The sequence below is a fragment of the Procambarus clarkii genome, chromosome 14 (genome assembly GCF_040958095.1).
Source record: "Procambarus clarkii isolate CNS0578487 chromosome 14, FALCON_Pclarkii_2.0, whole genome shotgun sequence".
Lineage (NCBI taxonomy): Eukaryota > Metazoa > Arthropoda > Malacostraca > Decapoda > Cambaridae > Procambarus > Procambarus clarkii.
This window is the reverse complement of record NC_091163.1, coordinates 34,360,738-34,381,374: the sequence shown is the minus strand read 5'-3', so window position 1 is coordinate 34,381,374 and position 20,637 is coordinate 34,360,738. Positions and strand designations below refer to the sequence as shown.

Below are 20,637 nucleotides of genomic sequence, written 5' to 3'. Positions count from 1 at the left end.
CGCTCCCTCCACCACACACCTGCCTCCCTCCCTCCACCACACACCTGCCTGCCTAGCTCCCTCCACCACACACCTGCCTGCCTCTCTCCCTCCACCACACACCTGCCTCCCTCCCTCCACCACACACCTGCCTCCCTCCCTCCCTCCACCACACACCTGCCTCCCTCCCTCCCTCCACCACACACCTGCCTCGCTCCCTCCCTCCACCACACACCTGCCTCCCTCCCTCCCTCCACCACACACCTGCCTCCCTCCCTCCACCACACACCTGCCTCCCTCCCTCCACCACACACCTGCCTCCCTCCCTCCCTCCACCACACACCTGCCTCGCTCCCTCCCTCCACCACACACCTGCCTGCCTCCCTCCCTCCACCACACACCTGCCTCCCTCCCTCCACCACACACCTGCCTCCCTCCCTCCACCACACACCTGCCTCCCTCCCTCCACCACACACCTGCCTCCCTCCCTCCACCACACACTTGCCTGCCTGCCTCCCTCCCTCCACCACACACCTGCCTGCCTCCCTCCCTCCACCACACACCTGCCTGCCTCCCTCCCTCCACCACACACCTGCCTGCCTCCTTCCCTCCACCACACACCTGCCTGCCTCCCTTCCTCCCTCCACCACACACCTGCTACAGGAAGTTAAGGAACAAACATTGCAGTGTGAAGGGCAGGGAACTATTAGGGGGAAAGCGCCAAGCCATTACGACTATATAACACTGGGAAGGGGTCAGGATCAGGATTTGGGATGGGACGAGGGAAAGGAATGGTGCCCAACCATTTGTGGACGGTCGGGGATTGAACGCCGACCTGCATGACGCAAGACCGTCGCCCTACCGTCCAGCCCAAGTGGTCGGGCCGTGAGAGGGAAGACTAATAACAACAATGAACAACGTTGTATGTGAGTGAGCAACATGGCTCACGCTAAAACAGTTCCGTAATAGCGGTCAAGCCGACCACTAATGTGCAGTGATTAACTGTGAACACTCAGGTACCGGAGCGGAACATCTGGGTGACCACCTCACATTATCACCTCTGAAGGACACCTTATTGTTGGTGGTGTGGGCTGATACACACCTTCTCTCTCCTCTAATGTTATTGTATTGGTCTTGTGCTACCGCTCATACCATCAGTATACGGTGCACAATACTACCGCTCACACCATCAGTATACGGTGCACAATACTACCGCTCACACCATCAGTATACGGTGCACAATACTACCGCTCACAGCATGAGTATAGGGTGCACAGTAAACTAGGAGCTTCGGGCAGCAAGAATCACTCAGGGCGATAATGTGATGAGTGCGATGTTTGATGGCAGTGAGTGAGTGAGGCGAGACAACGTGAGTGCAGTAAGCTGAGGAGATGAGGCCCTCAGCCCCCCCTACCGTGGGTAAGTGTGGGCGGCGCCTCTGGCCACCCACGGCCGCCCTCAGGTAGGGGCGGGTCATGGCACCAGTGGTCACCACCTGGTCTTCACCTCCCACCACCGGCCTGCCAGCGTCTCCTGGTGGCCCATCATGGCCTCAGGGTCCGCTCCTCAACACCTCCCTCCGCAACACCCCGGGGGCCCACAGCTGCACCCCCACAACACTGGGGGCCCACAGCTGCACCCCCACAACACTGGGGGTCAACAATTGAACCCCCACCACACCAGGGGCCACCAACTGGACCCCCACCACACCAGGGGCCACCAACTGGACCCCCATCACACCAGGGGCCACCAACTGGACCCCCATCACACCAGGGGCCACCAACTGGACCCCCATCACACCAGGGGCCACCAACTGGACTCCCATCACACCAGGGGCCACCAACTGGACCCCCACCTACACAGGTAATACCCATCAACACATAAGTTGTTAATAAGGGTTAAATATAGTTAAGCTTTAATGTCCAAGGGCTTGTAAAAGTGTGAGGGACGAAGAAGGATGAGGACCATGTAGACTCGCACCCTCTCCTGTCTTGATCTTTCTCTCTGCTCGTCTTCTGTTTAATTAGATTTCACATGGCGGGGTCTTGATGACCTCCATAAGAGTGACCATTTCCCCATCCTTGTTACCTTTTTCTCTTTTCGCCCTCCCTTCTCCTTCCCTAGGTGGCACTTTGCTAAGGCTGACTGGAACCTATTCGCCCTCCGTGCTACTCTTTCCGACTACTCCGCTCTTCCTCTCAATTGAGCTCTCCTCCTTTTTCATGACACCATATTTGATGCTGCCCTCCGCTCTCATCCTCACTCTACCTCCCGGGACACGCGGAAGTGCGTTCCCTGGTGGAATGGGGACTGTGCTCGGGCTGTCCGCTGTAAGCGTGCAGCCTGGAAGAAACACCGACGCCGGCAGACGGCTGCTTCTTTTATTTCATTTCGGAAGGCGAGTGCGGTGGCCCGTAGGACCATCCGTACAGCTAAACATTAGAGTTGGAAATCTTATGTCTCCACCATTACGTTCGACATGCCTCTGCCTCAGATCTGGAAGTAAATCTGCAAGATAGCGTGTAAGTTTGTTCCAGATGTCTCGCCAGTCCTTCACCTCCATGGTACTCTTGTGGCGGACCCAGGGATGGTCGCGACCGAACTCGGTTACCACTTTTCGACCGTTAGCTGGTTCTTATCTTCCTCAATCTTTCCTTATTCATAAGCCCATTCTTGAATCTCGTCCCTTAGATTTCTGCACTAATATCCGACTTCCCTATAACAATCCCTTCTCTCTCTCTGAACTTCACTCTGCTCTGGCCCTCTGCGGTTCTACGGCAGCAGGCTCAGATGACATTCATTATGAGATGCTTTGCCTTCTCCCTCCATGTGCATCTCCGTCTTTACTGAATCTGTATAACCGTATCTGGGAGTCGTCGTCAGTCCCTGAGGACTGGTTTGATGTGGTTGTTCTTCCTATTCGAAAATCAGGGTCTCTAGGGACATCCCTAAAGGACTTCTGCCCCGTTGCTCTCATGAGTTGCATCTGCAAACTCTTTGAACAAATGGTCAATGTCCATCTGATGTGGTTCTTGGAACACCATCACCACCTCTTCCCTTCTCAATTTGGTTTTCACAAGTGCCGCAGCACGACTGATGTCTTGGTGAGGTTGGAGGTCTATATTAGTACTGCTTTTGCTGCGAAGACCTCCGTTGTTGCCGTCCTTTTTGACCTGGAAAAGTCTTATGACACAACCTGGAGATACCACATTCTGTCCCAACTCCGTTCTTTTGATCTTCGTGGTAATCTTTCTCTCTTCCTACAAAGCTTCCACTCTAATCGTTCCTTTAGAGTAAGGCTTGGTGCCACTCTCTCTGCCTCTTTTTGGCAATACAAAGGTGTGCCCCAAGTTAGTGTTCTGAGCACTACTCTTTTTCCTGGGTGCCCACAATGGTCTACTTTCCTTCTTTCTGGCATCTTCACAGCTCTCTATATCGATGATTTTAACCTCTGCTGTCCAGGTGATGATTCGCCTTTCCTTCACCTGTGGCTTCAACTTGCGATTGATACCGTGTCGTCTTGGGCCACTAATCATGGCTTCAAGCTCTCTACAACTAAAACTTGTGCCATGACTTTTAATCGGAAGCAGGTCTTTCTTCATGCCCCTCTTTTGCTTTATGGTCATTCCCTTTTGTACAAAGATTCTGCTAAGCTTTTGGGGCTAATCTTTGACACTCGTTTGTCTTGGTCACCCCATATCTCTTACCTCTGAGTTGAATGTTCTAATGCCCTTAATTTACTTAAGGTATTGTCCCAAACTTCTTGGGGAGTTGATAGGCGCACTCTCCTCTCCCTTTACATTCATCTCTCGTACTGTCTAAGCTCGATTATGGTTGTCCTACTTACTCCTCTGCTTCTCCTCCTACTCTTCACCATCTTGACGCTCTGCTCCGTACTGGGTTACGCCACAGCTCTGGTGCCTTTCGTTTGACTCCTACCCTCAGCCTGTATGTTGAAACTGACGTCCTGTCTCCACAGGATCGCCGTGATCGCTACTGTCTTCGCTACCTTACACGGTCCTTACAACACCCTCACTCTCGCCTATGTCGTGTTTTGACTGTTACCTCTCCTATGGTTCTTGTTCCCCTTCACTACCTACGTTTTTCTGTACGGTTGTCTTGCTTACAAAATGCTTATTCGGTTCCTGTTACCAATGTTTGCCCTTGCATTGTTCCGTCCTTGCCCCCGTGGAGGGCCCCCCTTGCTAAATTTTGTAAAACCCTGACCCACATGACCAAAACTTTTACTCCTCCTATGGGTCTCAATCACCTTTTCCTTGAACACTTTTCTTCACACTCCTGCTCCATTTCCGTCTTCACCGATGGGTCTAAGTCTGCAGACGGTGTTGGCTACTCTGTTGTTTTCCTGCTCACACCTATATGTGTCGCCGGCCTCCGGAGACTAACATCTTCATGGCAGAACGTTATGATATTCTGTATGCTCTTCGTCAACTGCTTTGTCACTGTCTATCCACCTTTGTTGTTTCTTTAGTTGATTCTTGCGGTGCCCACATGGCTCTGGAGTCCTTTAATCCAGTCCATCCTGTGGTAATCGAAATTCAACATTGGTTGTTTCTTACCTCCGGTAGATTTAAGACTGGGTTTCAATTGAGTTTTGCTGGGTTCCCAGCCATATTGGTGTGTCCTAAAATGAGCGCGCGAACGTTGTCGCTAAGGAGGCTATCCGCACTTGTCCCATCTCCCGTAAAGGTGATCCTAATTCCGACTTTTACCCAGTTATTCATTCCTCCATCCTTGCCTGTTGGCAGGTCGTTGGTCTTCAGTTACTAGTAACAAACTGCATGCTCTTAAGAGAAGTGTGTACGCGAGGCTTTCCTCCTACCACCGGAAACGGCTCTGGCGAGGTTACATATTGGTCATACACCTTTAACTCACGGGCACTTAATGGAGCCCCGCCCTGCTCCTTATTGTCCAAACTGCATTGTTCCTCTTACGGTCGTGCATATCCTTGTTCAATGTCCTGACTTCCAGGACGAATGTGTCGTGCTTCACGACCGTCCCTCGCAGTAACTTGTCCCTCGACAGAATTCTTGGTGAATCGGATACCTTTGATAGCGTTCACCTTGTGCGTTTTTGTTCTCGTATTGGCATCCTTGGTGATATTTAGCGCCCTCTCACTATCCCGCACATTTGATGGTGCTACAGAGCCTTCCCGGCTTGGTGCCTTCCTTTGATAATTACTTGCTTGGTGGAGTGTATACTTGTAACACTTGAAGCATTGTTGTAGGTCGTAATGGCGTCCCTTCTTGGTCAGGGAGGCTCGGATCCTGACTCCCAAGCCCCTGATCCCGTGTGTGGCAGCCAAGTCCACTTTAGCCTCTCGTGTATTTACTTGTATCAGCCACAGGTGTGTACAGGGTGTGCCAGCCTCAGGTGTGTACAGGGTGTGCCAGCCTCAGGTGTGTACAGGTGTGCCAGCCTCAGGTGTGTACAGGTGTGTATAGGTGTACCAGCCACAGGTGTGTACAGGTGTTGCCAGCCTCAGGTGTGTACAGATGTTGCCACTCTCAGGTGTGTACAGGTATGCCAGTCTCAGGTGTGTACAGGTGTGCCAACCTCAGGTGTGTACATGTGTGCCAGTCTCAGGTGTGTACATGTGTGCCAGTCTCAGGTGTGTACAGGTGTGCCAACCTCAGGTGTGTACAGGGTGTGCCAGCCTCAGGTGTGTACAGATGTTACCAGCCTCAGGTGTGTACAGGTGTGCCAGTCTCAGGTGTGTACAGATGTTACCAGCCTCAGGTGTGGTGGCAGCAGGTGTGTAGAGGAAGAAGCAAGAGGAGGAGGGTGGACCACAGGAGACCACAGCAGCAGCCCCGTGACCCCCCCCCCCCCCCGCCCTACACTTAAAGCTGCCTCTCTCCCTCTGGCCTTCCTGCCTTCCCTCCCTCCCTCCCCTATCTCTCCCTCTCTCACCCCCTTCCTTATCCCTCCCTCCCTCACCCCCTTCCTTATCCCTCCCTCTCTCACCCCCTTCCTTATCTCTCCCTCCCTCACCCCTTCCTTATCTCTCCCTCCCTCACCCCCTTCCTTATCTCTCCCTCCCTCACCCCTCCCTTATCTCTCCCTCCCTCACCCCCTTCCTTATCTCTCCCTCCCTCACCCCCTTCCTTATCTCTCCCTCCCTCACCCCCTTCCTTATCTCTCCCTCCCTCTCTCACCCCCTTCCTTATCCCTCCCTCTCTCACCCCCTTCCTTATCTCTCCCTTCCTCACCCCCTTCCTTATCTCTCCCTTCCTCACCCCCTTCCTTATCTCTCCCTCCCTCACCCCCTTCCTTATCTCTCCCTCCCTCACCCCCTTCCTTATCTCTCCCTCCCTCTCTCACCCCCTTCCTTATCCCTCCCTCCCTCACCCCCTTCCTTATCCCTCCCTCCCTCACCCCCTTCCTTATCTCTCCCTCCCTCACTCCCTTCCTTATCTCTCCCTCCCTCACCCCCCTTTCCCTATCCCTCCCTCCCTTACCCCCTTCCCTATCCCTCCCTCACCCCCCTTTCCCTATCTCTCCCTCCCTCACCCCCCTTTCCCTAGCCCTCCCTCCCTCACCCCCCTTCCCTCCCTCACCCCCTTCCCTAGCCCTCCCACCCTCACGCCCTTCTCTATCCCTCCCTCCCTCACCCCCTTCCCTAGCCCTCCCTCCCTCACCCCCCTTCCCTAGCCCTCCCTCCCTCACGCCCTTCCCTAGCCCTCCCTCCCTCATCCCCTTCCCTATCCCTCCCTCCCTCACCCCCTTCCCTAGCCCTCCCTCCCTCACCCCCCTTTCCCTAGCCCTCCCTCCCTCACCCCCTTCCCTATCCCTCCCTCCCTCACGCCCTTCCCTAGCCCTCCCTCCCTCACCCCCCTTCCCTATCCTTCCCTCACCCCCCTTTCCCTATCTCTCCCTCCCTCACCCCCTTCCCTAGCCCCTCCCTGGTTGATACCTGGTTGATGGGGTTCTGGGAGTTCTACTCCCCAAGTCCGGCCCGAGGCCAGGCTCGACTTGTGAGAGTTTGGTCCACCAGGCTGTTGCTTGGAGCGGCCCGCAGGCCCACATACCCACCACAGCCCGGTTGGTTCGGAACTTCTCTTAGAAAACAGTCCAGTTTTCTCTTGAAGACGTCCACGGTTGTTCCGGCAATATTTCTTATAGTCGCTGGGAAGACGTTGAACAACCGCGGACCTCTGATTTTTATAGTGTTCTCTAATTGTGCCTATGGCACCTCTGCTCTTCACTGGTTCTATTCTGCATTTTCTTCCATGTCGTTCACTCCAGTACGTTATTATTTTACTGTGTAGATTTGGGACCTGGCCCTCCAGTATTTTCCATGTGTATATTATTTGGTATCTCTCTCGTCTCCTTTCTAGAGAGTACATTTGGAGAGTTTTGAGACGATCCCAATAATTTAGGTGTTTTATCTCGTCTATGCGTGCCGTATACGTTCTCTGTATTCCCTCTATTTCAGCAATCTCTCCTGCTCTGAAGGGGGAAGTGAGTACTGAGCAGTACTCGAGACGGGACAACACAAGTGACTTGAAGAGTACAACCATTGTGATGGGATCCCTGGATTTGAAAGTTCTCGTAATCCATCCGATCATTTTTCTTGCTGACGCGATATTTGCTTGGTTATGCTCCCTAAACGTTAGATCGTCGGACATCATTATTCCCAAATCCTTGACATGCTGTTTTTCTACTATGGGAAGATTCGATTGTGTTTTGTACCCTGTATTATGTTTCAGATCCTCATTTTTGCCGTACCTGAGTACCTGAAATTTATCACTGTTAAACATCATGTTATTTTCTGCTGCCCAATCGAAAACTTTGTTGACATCTGCTTGTAGTTTTTCAATGTCTTCAGCAGAGGTAATTTTCATGCTGATTTTTGTGTCATCTGCAAAGGACGACACGAAGCTGTGATGTGTATTTTTGTCTATATCAGATATGAGAATAAGAAACAGTAGCGGTGCAAGGACTGTACCTTGAGGTACAGAGCTTTTAACATCGCTTGGACTCGATTTTATCTGATTGACTGTTACTCTTTGTGTTCTGTTCGACAGGAAATTGAGTATCCAGCGTCCTACTTTTCCAGTTATTCCCATTGACCTCATTTTGTGAGCTATCACCCCATGGTCACATTTGTCGAACGCCTTTGCAAAGTATGTGTATACAACATCTGCATTTTGCTTTTCTTCTTGGGCTTCTGTGATTTTGTCATAGTGGTTGAGTAACTGTGACAGACAGGATCTTCCCGCTCTAAATCCATGTTGTCCTGGATTGTGCAATTCATTGTTTTCCATAAAACTAGAAATTTGATATCTAATCACTCTTTCAAACACTTTATTATGTGTGATGTTAGTGCAACTGGCCTATAATTTTTTGCCAAGGCTTTACTTCCCCCCTTGTGCTACATCTGCAGATTTAAGTGCTGCTGGTATCTCCCCTGTATCCAAGCTCTTTCTCCATATTACGCTGAGTGCTCTCGCAACTGGTACTTTACATTTCTTTATGAATATTGAATTCCATGAGTCAGGCCCAGGAGCTGAGTGCATAGGCATATTGTCAATTTCTCTTTCAAAGTCTTCCGAGTTTGTGGTAATATCCGTTATATTATCTGCAGCTTGAATGTCATTCATAAAGAAGCTGTCTGGGTCATCAACTTTCATGTTGTTTATTGGTGTGCTAAACATAGCCTCATACTGGCTTATTAGAATGTCACTAATCTCTTTGTTGTCGTCTGTGTACGTACCTTCAGTTGTAATTAACGGTTCAATACTGGTCGAGGTTTTGGATTTTGATTTTGCGTATGTGAAAAAATATTTTGGATTTTTCCTTATCTCTTGTATAGCTTTCTGTTCCAATTCCATTTCCTCAGACTCATATGATCGCTTCAACGTTTGTTCTATTTCCTCAATCTCCCTGCTTAGGCTTGTTTTCCTTGCTTGTGATAGTTGTGTCTGCCGAAGCATTTCCGTTATTTTTTTCCTTCTCCTGTACAGTCGTCTGCGTTCTCTGTCTAGAGTGGTCCTCTTTCTGCCCCTCCTCACAGGCACGTGCTTCAAGCAGACCTTGTAAGCTTCAGCTGTCAGTTGAGCTATTCCCTGTGTGGGAGTTTTGTCGCTTTAGACCGTCTCCCATTGAATGGTTGCAAGGTCTACATTTATTTTTTCCCAGTCAATCCTCCTACAATCCAATCCTCTTCTCTCCCTCACCCCCTTCCCTAGCCCTCCCTCCCTCACCCCCTTCCCTATCCCTCCCTCCCTCTCACCCCCTTCCCTATCCCTCCATCCCTCACCCCCTTCCCTAGCCCTCCCTCCCTCACCCCCTTCCCTAGCCCTCCCTCCCTCACCCCCTTCCCTAGCCCTCCCTCCCTCACCCCCTTCCCTAGCCCTCCCTCCCTCACCCCCTTCCCTAGCCCTCCCTCTCTCACCCCCTTCCCTAGCCCTCCCTCTCTCACCCGCTTCCCTAGCCCTCCCTCCCTCACCCCCTTCCCTAGCCCTCCCTCTCTCACCCCCTTCCCTAGCCCTCCCTCCCTCACCCCCTTCCCTAGCCCTCCCTCCCTCACCCCCTTCCATAGCCCTCCCTCCCTCACCCCCTTCCCTAGCCCTCCCTCCCTCACCCCCTTCCCTAGCCCTCCCTCCCTCACCCCCTTCCCTAGCCCTCCCTCTCTCACCCCCTTCCCTAGCCCTCCCTCCCTCACCCCCTTCCCTAGCCCTCCCTCCCTCACCCCCTTCCCTAGCCCTCCCTCCCTCACCCCCTTCCCTAGCCCTCCCTCCCTCACCCCCTTCCCTAGCCCTCCCTCTCTCACCCCCTTCCCTAGCCCTCCCTCCCTCGCCCCCTTCCCTAGCCCTCCCTCGCTCACCCCCTTCCCTAGCCCTCCCTCCCTCACCCCCTTCCCTAGCCCTCCCTCCCTCACCCCCTTCCCTAGCCCTCCCTCCCTCACCCCCTTCCCTAGCCCTCCCTCCCTCACCCCCTTCCCTAGCCCTCCCTCTCTCACCCCCTTCCCTAGCCCTCCCTCTCTCACCCCCTTCCCTAGCCCTCCCTCTCTCACCCCCTTCCCTAGCCCCTCCCTCCCTCTATTAATTACCTTCTTGTATATGTATGGTTCTTGAGACACTGGTCACCGGACTGGCCAGTCCCAGCACTCTGTAGACAATGACGTCAGAGGTTTACTTGATTGTAATTGGCTACATCCCAACCGTCGTACAGTTTGAATACTAACACCGCTCGGACATGCTACCAAGTCGACGTCCCTTGTCGACAAGCTATGGCTAGCTAGATAGTTACAATGATATTGAAAAGGACCTCTTGGGCATTCAATACATTCAAGGCTTCCATGAGAAATTGCATAATAAACATTAAAAGATGCTCAGGTGTGCGGAATATTAACACCGTTCGGCATGCGCACAAAAATTAGAACATAGGAGGTAAAAACTCCTGATGACAAAGCTTGATCTGAACAAGAGCATAGAGAACCTGTACATGTCTAGGTGTCAGGTATGGACAATACTATTCAAGGTGAGGCTTCAAACGAAATTATTAACATGTGCCAAGTGCTTGGAAAAATTATTAAAGACAATTATCTGCTATAATAGAAGAAAAGTCCTGACCTAACAACCACAAAGGAATCTTAAGATTAGATAATATATTTTTGTTTATGTACTATATATATTTACAAGCTATATAAGGACAGGATCGGGAAGGTTAAGATGTGAGTGAGAGCAGTCAGGGATCACTGGGCTCAGTCTGGTGGCTACAACTTTAACGGAACTTTTGATGCCCTACAATGTAAAAACATCAATGGCACCTGATTTATGACGAATTAAATTTGAAAAAAAACTTTTGTATTATGCATATATTTTATTATAGTATATTTTGGTAGCAGTCTTTCCTGTAGACATATATTATTAAATATGACCGAAAAAGTAAGATTAATAATTCTAACACGAATTTTCTCAATATTTCTTATGGTTCTTTTCACTGTCGATGGTAATTGAAAAATCAGTTCTCCAAAATTCATTTTTATTTCTAGTCTGACGCGACACTTGAACGTGTTTCGTAATAACTTATTACATTTTCAAAGACTTTAGTTTACTTTAGTTTGGTCTTTCTCTCTGCTCATCGTCTCTTTACTCGGGTTTCACGTGGCGGGTGCTCGATGATCTCCATGGCAGTGACCATTTCCCCATCCTTGTTACATTTTTCTCTTTTCACCCTCCCCTCTCCTTTCCTAAGTGGCAGTTTGCTAAGGCAGACTGGAACCTATTTACCCACAGTGCTGCTCTCGCTGACCTCTCCATTCTGCCTCTCCCTTGCGCCCTCCTTTTTCATGACACCGTCTCCAACGCTGCCCTCCGCTCTATTCCTCGCTCTTCCTCTCCGGGACCACGGAAGTGCGTTACCTGGTGGAATGTGGACTGTGCTCGTGCTGTCCACTGCAAGCGTGCAGCCTGGAAGAGACACCGCGGCCGGCAGACGACTGATTCTTTTCTTTTGTTTCGGAAAGCGAGTGCGGTGGCCTGTAGGACCATCCATACAGCTAAGCGTGAGTATTGGAAGTCTCGTGTTTCCCCCATTACGTCCGAAACTCCTCTGCTGCAGAACTGGAAGCGTGTCCTCAAGAGAGCGGGTAAGTTCATTCCCGATGTCTCTCCGGTCCTTCACCTTCGTGGTACTCTTGTAACGGACCCGTTGCAGGTCGCGACTGAACTGGAGTCCCAGTTTTCTTCTGTTAACTCTGGTTCTCATCTTCCTCAATCTTTCCTTCTTCATAAACCTGTCCTTGAATCCCGTCCTTTAGATTTCTGCACTCACCTCAGACTTCCCTGTAATGATCCTTTCTCTCTCTGAACTTTAGTCTGCCCTGGCCCTCTGCAGTTCTACGGCGGCGGGCTCTGGTGGCATTCATTATGAGATGCTTTGTCATCCCCCCCCCCCCCCGTGCACGTTTCAGTATTTACTGAGTCTGTATAATTGGGTCTAGGGGTCGTCGTCAGTCCCTGAGGACTGGCTCAATGTCGTTGTCCTCCCTGTTCGGAAACCAGGGTCTCTTGGCATATCCCATAAGGACCTCCACCTTATTGCCTTCACGAGTTGTGTCTGCAAACTCTTTGAATGTATGGTTAACATTCATCTGATGTGGTTCTTAGAACAACATCACCTCCTCTCCCCTTCTCAATTTGGTTTTCACAAGTGCCACAGCACAACAGATGTCCTGGTGAACTTGGTCTATATTCATTCTGCTTTTGCTGCGAAGATCTCTGTTGTTGCCGTCCTTTTTGACTTGGAAAAGGCTTACGACACCACTTGGCAATATCATATTCTGTCCCAACTTCATTCTTTTGTTCTTCGTGGAAATCTCCCTCTCTTTCTCCAAAGGTTCCTCTCTCGTCGTTCCTTTCGAGTGAGGCTTGGTGCCACTCTCTCCGTCTCTTTTCAGCAATACGAGGATGTGCCCCAAGGTAGTGTTCTGTGCACTACTATTTTTTTTGGTTGCCCTCAATGGTCTTCTTTCCTCTCTAACTTCTGGCGTCTTCTCCGCTCTCTATGTCGACGATCTTACCCTTTGCCATCGGGGTGATGATTTGCCTCTCCATCAACGGCGGTTTCAACTTGCGATTGATGCCGTGTCTTGGGCCACCGAGCATGGCTTCAGGTTCTCTATGTCTAAGACTTGTGCTATGACTTTGACTCAAGCGTGTTGTTCTTCGTCCCTCTTTGTCGCTTTATGGTCACACTCTTGTGTACAAGGATTCCGCTAAGCTTTTGGAGTTAATCTTTGACACTCGTTTGTCTTGGTCGCCCCATATATCTTACCTCCAAGTTGAATGCTCTAATGCCGTTACCCTCCTTCAGGTATTGTCCCATATCTCTTGGGTAGCGGATAGGTGCACTCTCCTCGCTTTACATTGTCTCTCGTCCTGTGTCAACTCGATTATGGTTGCCCTGCTTACTCGTCTGCTTCTCTTTCTACTCTTCGCCATCTTGAGGCATCGCACCATACTGGGTTGCTCCTCAGCTCTGGTGCCTTTCGTTTGACTTCCACCCTCAGCTTGTATGTTGACACTGGCTTCCAATCTCTCCAGGACCACCGTGTTAGCTACTGTCATCGATATCTTGTATGGTCCTTGCAACATCCTTCCTCTCGCCTCTGTCGTTCTTTAACTTTTACCCCTCCAGTGGTTCCTGTTCCTCTTCACCACCACCATCCTCTTTCTGTCCGGTTATCTCGCTTACAGGATTCTCTATCAGTGCATATTTCTAATATTTCTCCTCGTATTGTTCCTTCCTTGCTCCCGTGGAGAGTCCCCCTTCTGAAGTTTTTGTACAACCTTGACTGGCATCACTAAAGCTTTTACCCCTCCTACAGTTCTGAAACGTCTTTTCCTTGAGCACTTTTCTTCGCATTCCCGCTGTTTCCATCTTCACCAATGGGTCTAAGTCTGCAGATGGTGTAGGCTACTCTGTTGTTTTTCCTGACCACACTTGTGTGTGTCGCCTACCTCCGGAGGCTAGCATCTTCACAGCAGAACTTTATGCTATTCTCTATGCTATTATGTCCTGCTTTCTCGTTGTCAATCTTCCTTTGTAGTTGTTGTTGACTCTCGTAGTGCCCTCGTGGCTGTTGGGTCCTTTAAACCGGTCCATCCAGTGGTCGTCGAGATTCAACATTGGCTGTTTCTTATTTCCAGTAAATTTAAGTCAGTTGAGTTTAGCTGGGTTCCCAGCCATATTGGTGTGTCCTTATATGAGCGTTCGGACGCTGCCGCCAGGGAAGCTGTCCGCTCTTGTCCCATCTCCCGTAAAGGTATTCCTTATTCCGACTTTTACCCTGTTATTCATTCCTCCATCCTTACCCGTTGGCAGGATTGTTGGTCTTCTGTTACTGATGATAAACTGCGTATTCTTAAGAGTTGTGTGTCTTCATGGCCTTCCTCCTGCCACTGTAACTGGCAATGGGAAACGGCTCTGGCGAGGTCGTGTATTGGCCATTGATGCTTAACTCCCTGTCACTTATTGGAGCACTGCCATGCTCTTTATTGCATTGTGCCTCTTACGGTCGTGCATATCCTTGTTGAATGTCCTGACTTCCTGGACGAGCGTGTGTCTTGCTTTCCGACCGTCCCTCGCGATCACTTGTCCCTTGATAGAATTCTTGGTAAATTGTATACTTTTGATATAGTTCGCCATATGCGTTTCTGCTTTAGTATTGGCATCCTTGGTGATATTTAGCGCCCTCTCACTATCCCGCACATTTGATGGTGCTACATAGCCTTCCCGATTTGGTGACTTCATTTGATAATTACTTACTTATCTTTCTGTTCATAATTACCTCACATCTCTCACCACCACCACCCAGCTCATCTGTCTCTCCCTCAGTGGCATTGTGGGAGGCTGCGGCAGTGTCGGGTCTTCAGGTGCGGAAGGCTGCGGCAGTGTCGGGTCTTCAGGTGCGGAAGGCTGCGGCAGTGTCGCGTCTTCAGGTGCGGGAGGCTGTGGCAGTGTCGGGGCTTCAGGTGCGGGAGGCTGCGGCAGGTGCGGCCAGGCACTCTCTATCTTCTTCAACAAGCGAGTGAGGTGCGGCGGTGGATGCCAGCTGGCCGCCTGTGGCAAGTGCGCTCCCTGGAACACTGCGGCCGGCGCACACGTCTGTGCAGTCTGCGCCGCAGCCGCAGCCCACCAGGTTTGGCCGCAGGAAGCTCCAACCCCCACAGTTGATCATGGTGAGTGACGCTCAAAGGTGTACAGTGTACCTGGCAGGTGTAGGGTGTACCTGGCAGGTGTAGGGTGTACCTGGCAGGTGTAGGGTGTACCTGGCAGGTGTAGGGTGTACCTGGCAGGTGTAGGGTGTACCTGGCAGGTGTAGGGTGTACCTGGCAGGTGTAGGGTGTACCTGGCAGGTGTAGGGTGTACCTGGCAGGTGTAGGGTGTACCTGGCAGGTGTAGGGTGTACCTGGCAGGTGTAGGGTGTACCTGGCAGGTGTAGGGTGTACCTGGCAGGTGTAGGGTGTACCTGGCAGGTGTAGGGTGTACCTGGCAGGTGTAGGGTGTACCTGGCAGGTGTAGGGTGTACCTGGCAGGTGTAGGGTGTACCTGGCAGGTGTAGGGTGTACCTTGCAAATGTAGGGTGAACCTGACAGGTGTAGGGTGTACCTGGCAGGTGTAGGGTGTACCTGGCAGGTGCAGGGTGTACCTGGCAGGTGTAGGGTGTACCTGGCAGGTGTAGGGTGTACCTGGCAGGTGTAGGGTGTACCTGGCAGGTGTAGGGTGTACCTGGCAGGTGTAGGGTGTGCCTGGCAGGTGTAGGGTGTACCTGGCAGGTGTAGGGTGTACCTGGCAGGTGTAGGGTGTACCTGGCAGGTGTAGGGTGTACCTGTCAGGTGTAGGGTGTACCTGGCAGGTGTAGGGTGTACCTGGCAGATATACAGTGTACCTGTCAGGTGTAGGGTGTACCTGGCAGGTGTAGGGTGTACCTGGCAGGTGTAGGGTGTACCTGGCAGGTGTAGGGTGAACCTGACAGGTGTACGGTGTACCTGTCAGGTGTACGGTGTACCTGGCAGGTGTACGGTGTACCTGGCAGGTGTAGGGTGTACCTGGCAGGTGTAGGGTGTACCTGGCAGGTGTAGGGTGTACCTGGCAGGTGTAGGGTGTACCTGGCAGGTGTCGGGTGTACCTGGCAGGTGCAGGGTGTAACTGGCAGGTGTAGGGTGTACCTGGCAGGTGTAGGGTGTAACTGGCAGGTGCAGGGTGTACCTGGCAGGTGTCGGGTGTACCTGGCAGGTGCAGGGTGTACCTGGCAGGTGTCGGGTGTACCTGTCAGGTGTAGGGTGTACCTGGCAGGTGTAGGGTGTACCTGGCAGGTGTAGGGTGTAACTGGCAGGTGCAGGGTGTACCTGGCAGGTGTCGGGTGTACCTGTCAGGTGTAGGGTGTACCTGGCAGGTGTAGGGTGTACCTGGCAGGTGTAGGGTGTACCTGTCAGGTGTAGGGTGTACCTGGCAGGTGTAGGGTGTACCTGGCAGGTGTAGGGTGTACCTGGCAGATATACAGTGTACCTGTCAGGTGTAGGGTGTACCTGGCAGGTGTAGGGTGTACCTGGCAGGTGTAGGGTGTACCTGGCAGGTGTAGGGTGAACCTGACAGGTGTACGGTGAACCTGACAGGTGTACGGTGTACCTGGCAGGTGTAGGGTGTACCTGGCAGGTGTAGGGTGTACCTGGCAGGTGTAGGGTGTACCTGGCAGGTGTAGGGTGTACCTGGCAGGTGTCGGGTGTACCTGGCAGGTGCAGGGTGTAACTGGCAGGTGTAGGGTGTACCTGGCAGGTGTACGGTGTAACTGGCAGGTGCAGGGTGTACCTGGCAGGTGTCGGGTGTACCTGGCAGGTGTAGGGTGTACCTGGCAGGTGTAGGGTGTACCTGGCAGGTGTAGGGTGTAACTGGCAGGTGCAGGGTGTACCTGGCAGGTGTCGGGTGTACCTGTCAGGTGTAGGGTGTACCTGACAGGTGTCGGGTGTACCTGTCAGGTGTAGGGTGTACCTGGCAGGTGTAGGGTGTACCTGGCAGGTGTAGGGTGTACCTGGCAGATATACAGTGTACCTGTCAGGTGTAGGGTGTACCTGTCAGGTGTAGGGTGTATCTGGTAGGTGTAGGGTGTACCTGGCAGGTGTAGGGTGTACCTGGCAGGTGTACGGTGTACCTGGCAGGTGTAGGGTGTACCTGGCAGGTGTAGGGTGTACCTGACAGGTGTACGGTGTACCTGGCAGGTGTAGGGTGTACCTGACAGGTGTAGGGCGTACCTGGCAGGTGTAGGGTGTACCTGACAGGTGTACGGTGTACCTGGCAGGTGTAGGGTGTACCTGACAGGTGTACGGTGTACCTGGCAGGTGTAGGGTGTACCTGACAGGTGTACGGTGTACCTGGCAGGTGTAGGGTGTACCTGACAGGTGTACGGTGTACCTGGCAGGTGTAGGGTGTACCTGACAGGTGTACGGTGTACCTGGCAGGTGTAGGGTGTACCTGACAGGTGTACGGTGTACCTGGCAGGTGTAGGGTGTACCTGGCAGGTGTAGGGTGTAACTGGCAGGTGTAGGGTGTACCTGTCAGGTGTACGGTGTACCTGGCAGGTGTAGGGTGTACCTGTCAGGTGTAGGGTATACCTGTCAGGTGTAGGGTGTACCTGTCAGGTGTAGGGTGTACCTGGCAGGTGTAGGGTGTACCTGTCAGGTGTAGGGTGTACCTGGCAGGTGTAGGGTGTACCTGGCAGGTGTAGGGTGTAACTGGCAGGTGTAGGGTGTAACTAGCAGGTGTAGGGTGTAACTGGCAGATGTAGGGTGTACCTGTCAGGTGTATGGTGTACCTGGCAGGTGTAGGGTGTACCTGTCAGGTGTAGGGTGTACCTGTCAGGTGTAGGGTGTCATCACCATCACCCTCCCCCACAGTATGTATCACCCCCACCATATGTATCACCCCCACCATATGTATCACCCCCACAGTATGTATCACTCCACCATCACCCTCCCCCACAGTATGTATCACCCCCACAGTATGTATCACCCCCACCATATGTATCACCCCCACAGTATGTATCACCCCCACAGTATGTATCACCCCCACAGTATGTATCACCCCCACAGTATGTATCACCCCCACCATATGTATCACCCCCACCATATGTATCACCCCCACCATATGTATCACCCCCACAGTATGTATCACCCCTACCATATGTATCACCCCCACCATATGTATCACCCCCACAGTATGTATCACCCCCACCATATGTAACACCCCCACAGTATGTATCACCCCCACTATATATCACCCCCCCCCACCATATGTATCACCTCCACAGTATGTATCATCATCTCCATATGTATCACCACACTATATGTATCACCCCCACCATATGTATCACCCCCACAGTATGTATCACCCCCACAGTATGTATCATCCTCACCATATGTATCACCACCACAGTATGTATCATCCTCTCCATATGTATCACCCCCACTATATGTATCAACCCTACAGTATGTATCACCCTTACAGTATGTATCACCCCTACAGTATGTATCACCCCAACAGTATGTATCACCCCCACCATATGTATCACCCCCACTTTATGTATCACCCCGCAGTATGTATCACCCCCACTATATGTATCACCCCCACCATATGTATCACCCCCACCATATGTATCACCCCCACCATATGTATCACCCCCACCATATGTATCACCCCCACCATATGTATCACCACCATATGTATCACCCCCACCGTATGTATCACCCCCACCGTATGTATCACCCCCACCATATGTATCACCCCCACCATATGTATCACTCCCACAGTATGTATCACCCCCACCATATGTATCACCCCCACCATATGTATCACCCCCACCATATGTAACACCCCCACAGTATGTATCACCCCCACTATATATCACCCCCCCCACCATATGTATCACCCCCACAATATGTATCATCCCCATTGGTGTTTACACAACATCTCACATGGATATGTATGGATGGGCGTACATGGACTGGTATACTTGGATGGATATACATGGATGGACGCACAGTACATGCATAAGTATACATCGATGGGTATACATGCATAAGTGTACATGGATGGGGTATACATGGACGAATATACATGGATAGGAATACATGCATGGGGATACATAGATAGGTATACATGCATGGGAATACCAGCATGCATGGGTATACATGGATGAGGTATACATTGATGGGTATACTTGGATTGGTTTACATGGTTGGGTATTCATTGATGAGGTATACAAAGATGGGTATACATGGATGTGTGTACATGGATGGGTATACATGGATGTATCACCCCCACATCCACATATACATGGGTGGGAGTATACATGCATGGGTATACATGGATGTGGTATACATAGGTGGGGGTATACATGGATGGGTATACATGGATGTGGTATACATGGATGTGGTATACATGGGTGGGGGAATATATGGATGGATATACATGGATGTGGTATACATGGGTGGGGGTATACATGGATGGGTATACATGGATGTGGTATACATGGGTGGGGGAATATATGGATGGGTATACATGGATGTGGTATACATGGGTGGGGGTATACATGGATGGGGGTATACATAGTGTAACAAGTGTTTCCTTCACAAGCTGCCAGTGTGGAGGTGAAGAGACTCTCAGAGCAGGCCAAGTGGGACCTGCTGCTCTACTACTACTGCTACTGTTATGGTGAGCAGGAGCTGCCTCCTCCTCCTCCTGCTGCTGCTGCTGCTGGTCCTGCTCCTCCTCCTGCCCCTGCTGCTGCCCCTGCTGGTGACCCTGTTGGTCCTCCTGCCCCTGTTGGTCCTGCTCCTGCCCCTGCTGCCGGTACTGTTCCTTCTCCTATTGGTGAGTCTGTGGCTTCTACCCCCTGCTCCTCCTGTTGATACCTGGTTGATGGGGTTCTGGGAGTTCTTCTACTCCCCAAGCCAGGCTCGACTTGTGAGAGTTTGGTCCACCAGGCTGTTGCTTGGAGCGGCCCACATACCCACCACAGCCCGGTTGGTCCGGCACTTCTTGAAGAAAACTATCTAGTTTTCTCTTGTAGACGTCCACGGTTGTTCCGGCAATATTTCTTATGCTCGCTGGGAGGACGTTGAACAACCGCGGACCTCTGATGTTTATACAGTGTTCTCTGATTGTGCCTATGGCACCTCTGCTCTTCACTGGACCTCTGATGTTTATACAGTGTTCTCTGATTGTGCCTATGGCAAATCTGCTCTTCACTGGTTCTATTCTGCATTTTCTTCCATATCGTTCACTCCAGTACGTTATTATTTTACTGTGTAGATTTGGGACCTGACCCTCCAGTATTTTCTATGTGTATATTATTTGGTATCTCTCTCGTCTCCTTTCTAGTGAGTACATTTGGAGAGCTTTGAGACGATCCCAATAATTTAGGTGCTTTATCTCGTCTATGCGTGCCGTATATGTTCTCTGTATTCTCTCTATTTCAGCAATCTCTCCTGCTCTGAAGGGGGAAGTGAGTACTGAGCAGTACTTAAGACGGGACAACACAAGTGATTTGAATAATACAACCATTGTGATGGGATCCCTGGATTTGAAAGTTCTCGTAATCCATCCTGTCATTTTTCGGGCTGACGCAATATTTGCTTGGTTATGCTCCCTAAACGTTAGGTCGTCAGACATCATTATTCCCAAATCCTTTACATGCTGTTTTCCTACTATGGGCAGATTCAATTGTGTTTTGTACTCTGTATTATGTTTAAGGTTCTCATTTTTACCATACCTGAGTACCTGGAATTTATCACTGTTAAACATCATGTTATTTTCTGCTGCCCAGTCGAAAACTTTATTAATATCTGCTTGTAGTTTTTCAATGTCATCAGCAGATGTAATTTTCATGCTGATTTTTGTGTTATCTACAAAGGATAATACTAAGTTATAACTTGTATTTGAGTCTATATCTGATATGAGAATAATGAAAAGCAGTGGTGCAAGAACTGTACCTTGAGGTACAAAGATTTTAATTAACTGCGCTTGGGCTCGATTTTATATGGCTTACTGTTACTCTTTGTGTTCTGTTCGACAGAAAACTGAGTATCCAGCGTCCTACTTTACCAGTTATTCCCATTGACCTCATTT

General features: G+C 51.1%; 1 protein-coding gene across 4 annotated transcripts in view; it reads left to right on the top strand.

Moving 5' to 3' along the window:
* Positions 1 to 675: 675 nt before the first annotated feature.
* Positions 676 to 20,637, top strand: part of LOC123772798 (uncharacterized) — a 352,704-nt gene continuing 332,742 nt past the window's right edge. The window contains exons 1-3 of one of the 4 annotated variants that reach the window (XM_069324451.1): positions 676 to 1,842; positions 14,350 to 14,693; positions 19,144 to 19,380. In XM_069324451.1, the coding sequence (XP_069180552.1) occupies positions 1,526 to 1,842; positions 14,350 to 14,693; positions 19,144 to 19,380 (898 nt within the window). In that variant the 5' untranslated portion in view covers positions 676 to 1,525. The remainder of the gene's footprint in view (positions 1,843 to 14,349; positions 14,694 to 19,143; positions 19,381 to 20,637) is intronic. The other 3 variants (XM_069324448.1, XM_069324447.1, XM_069324449.1) reach the window with 3 other exon arrangements.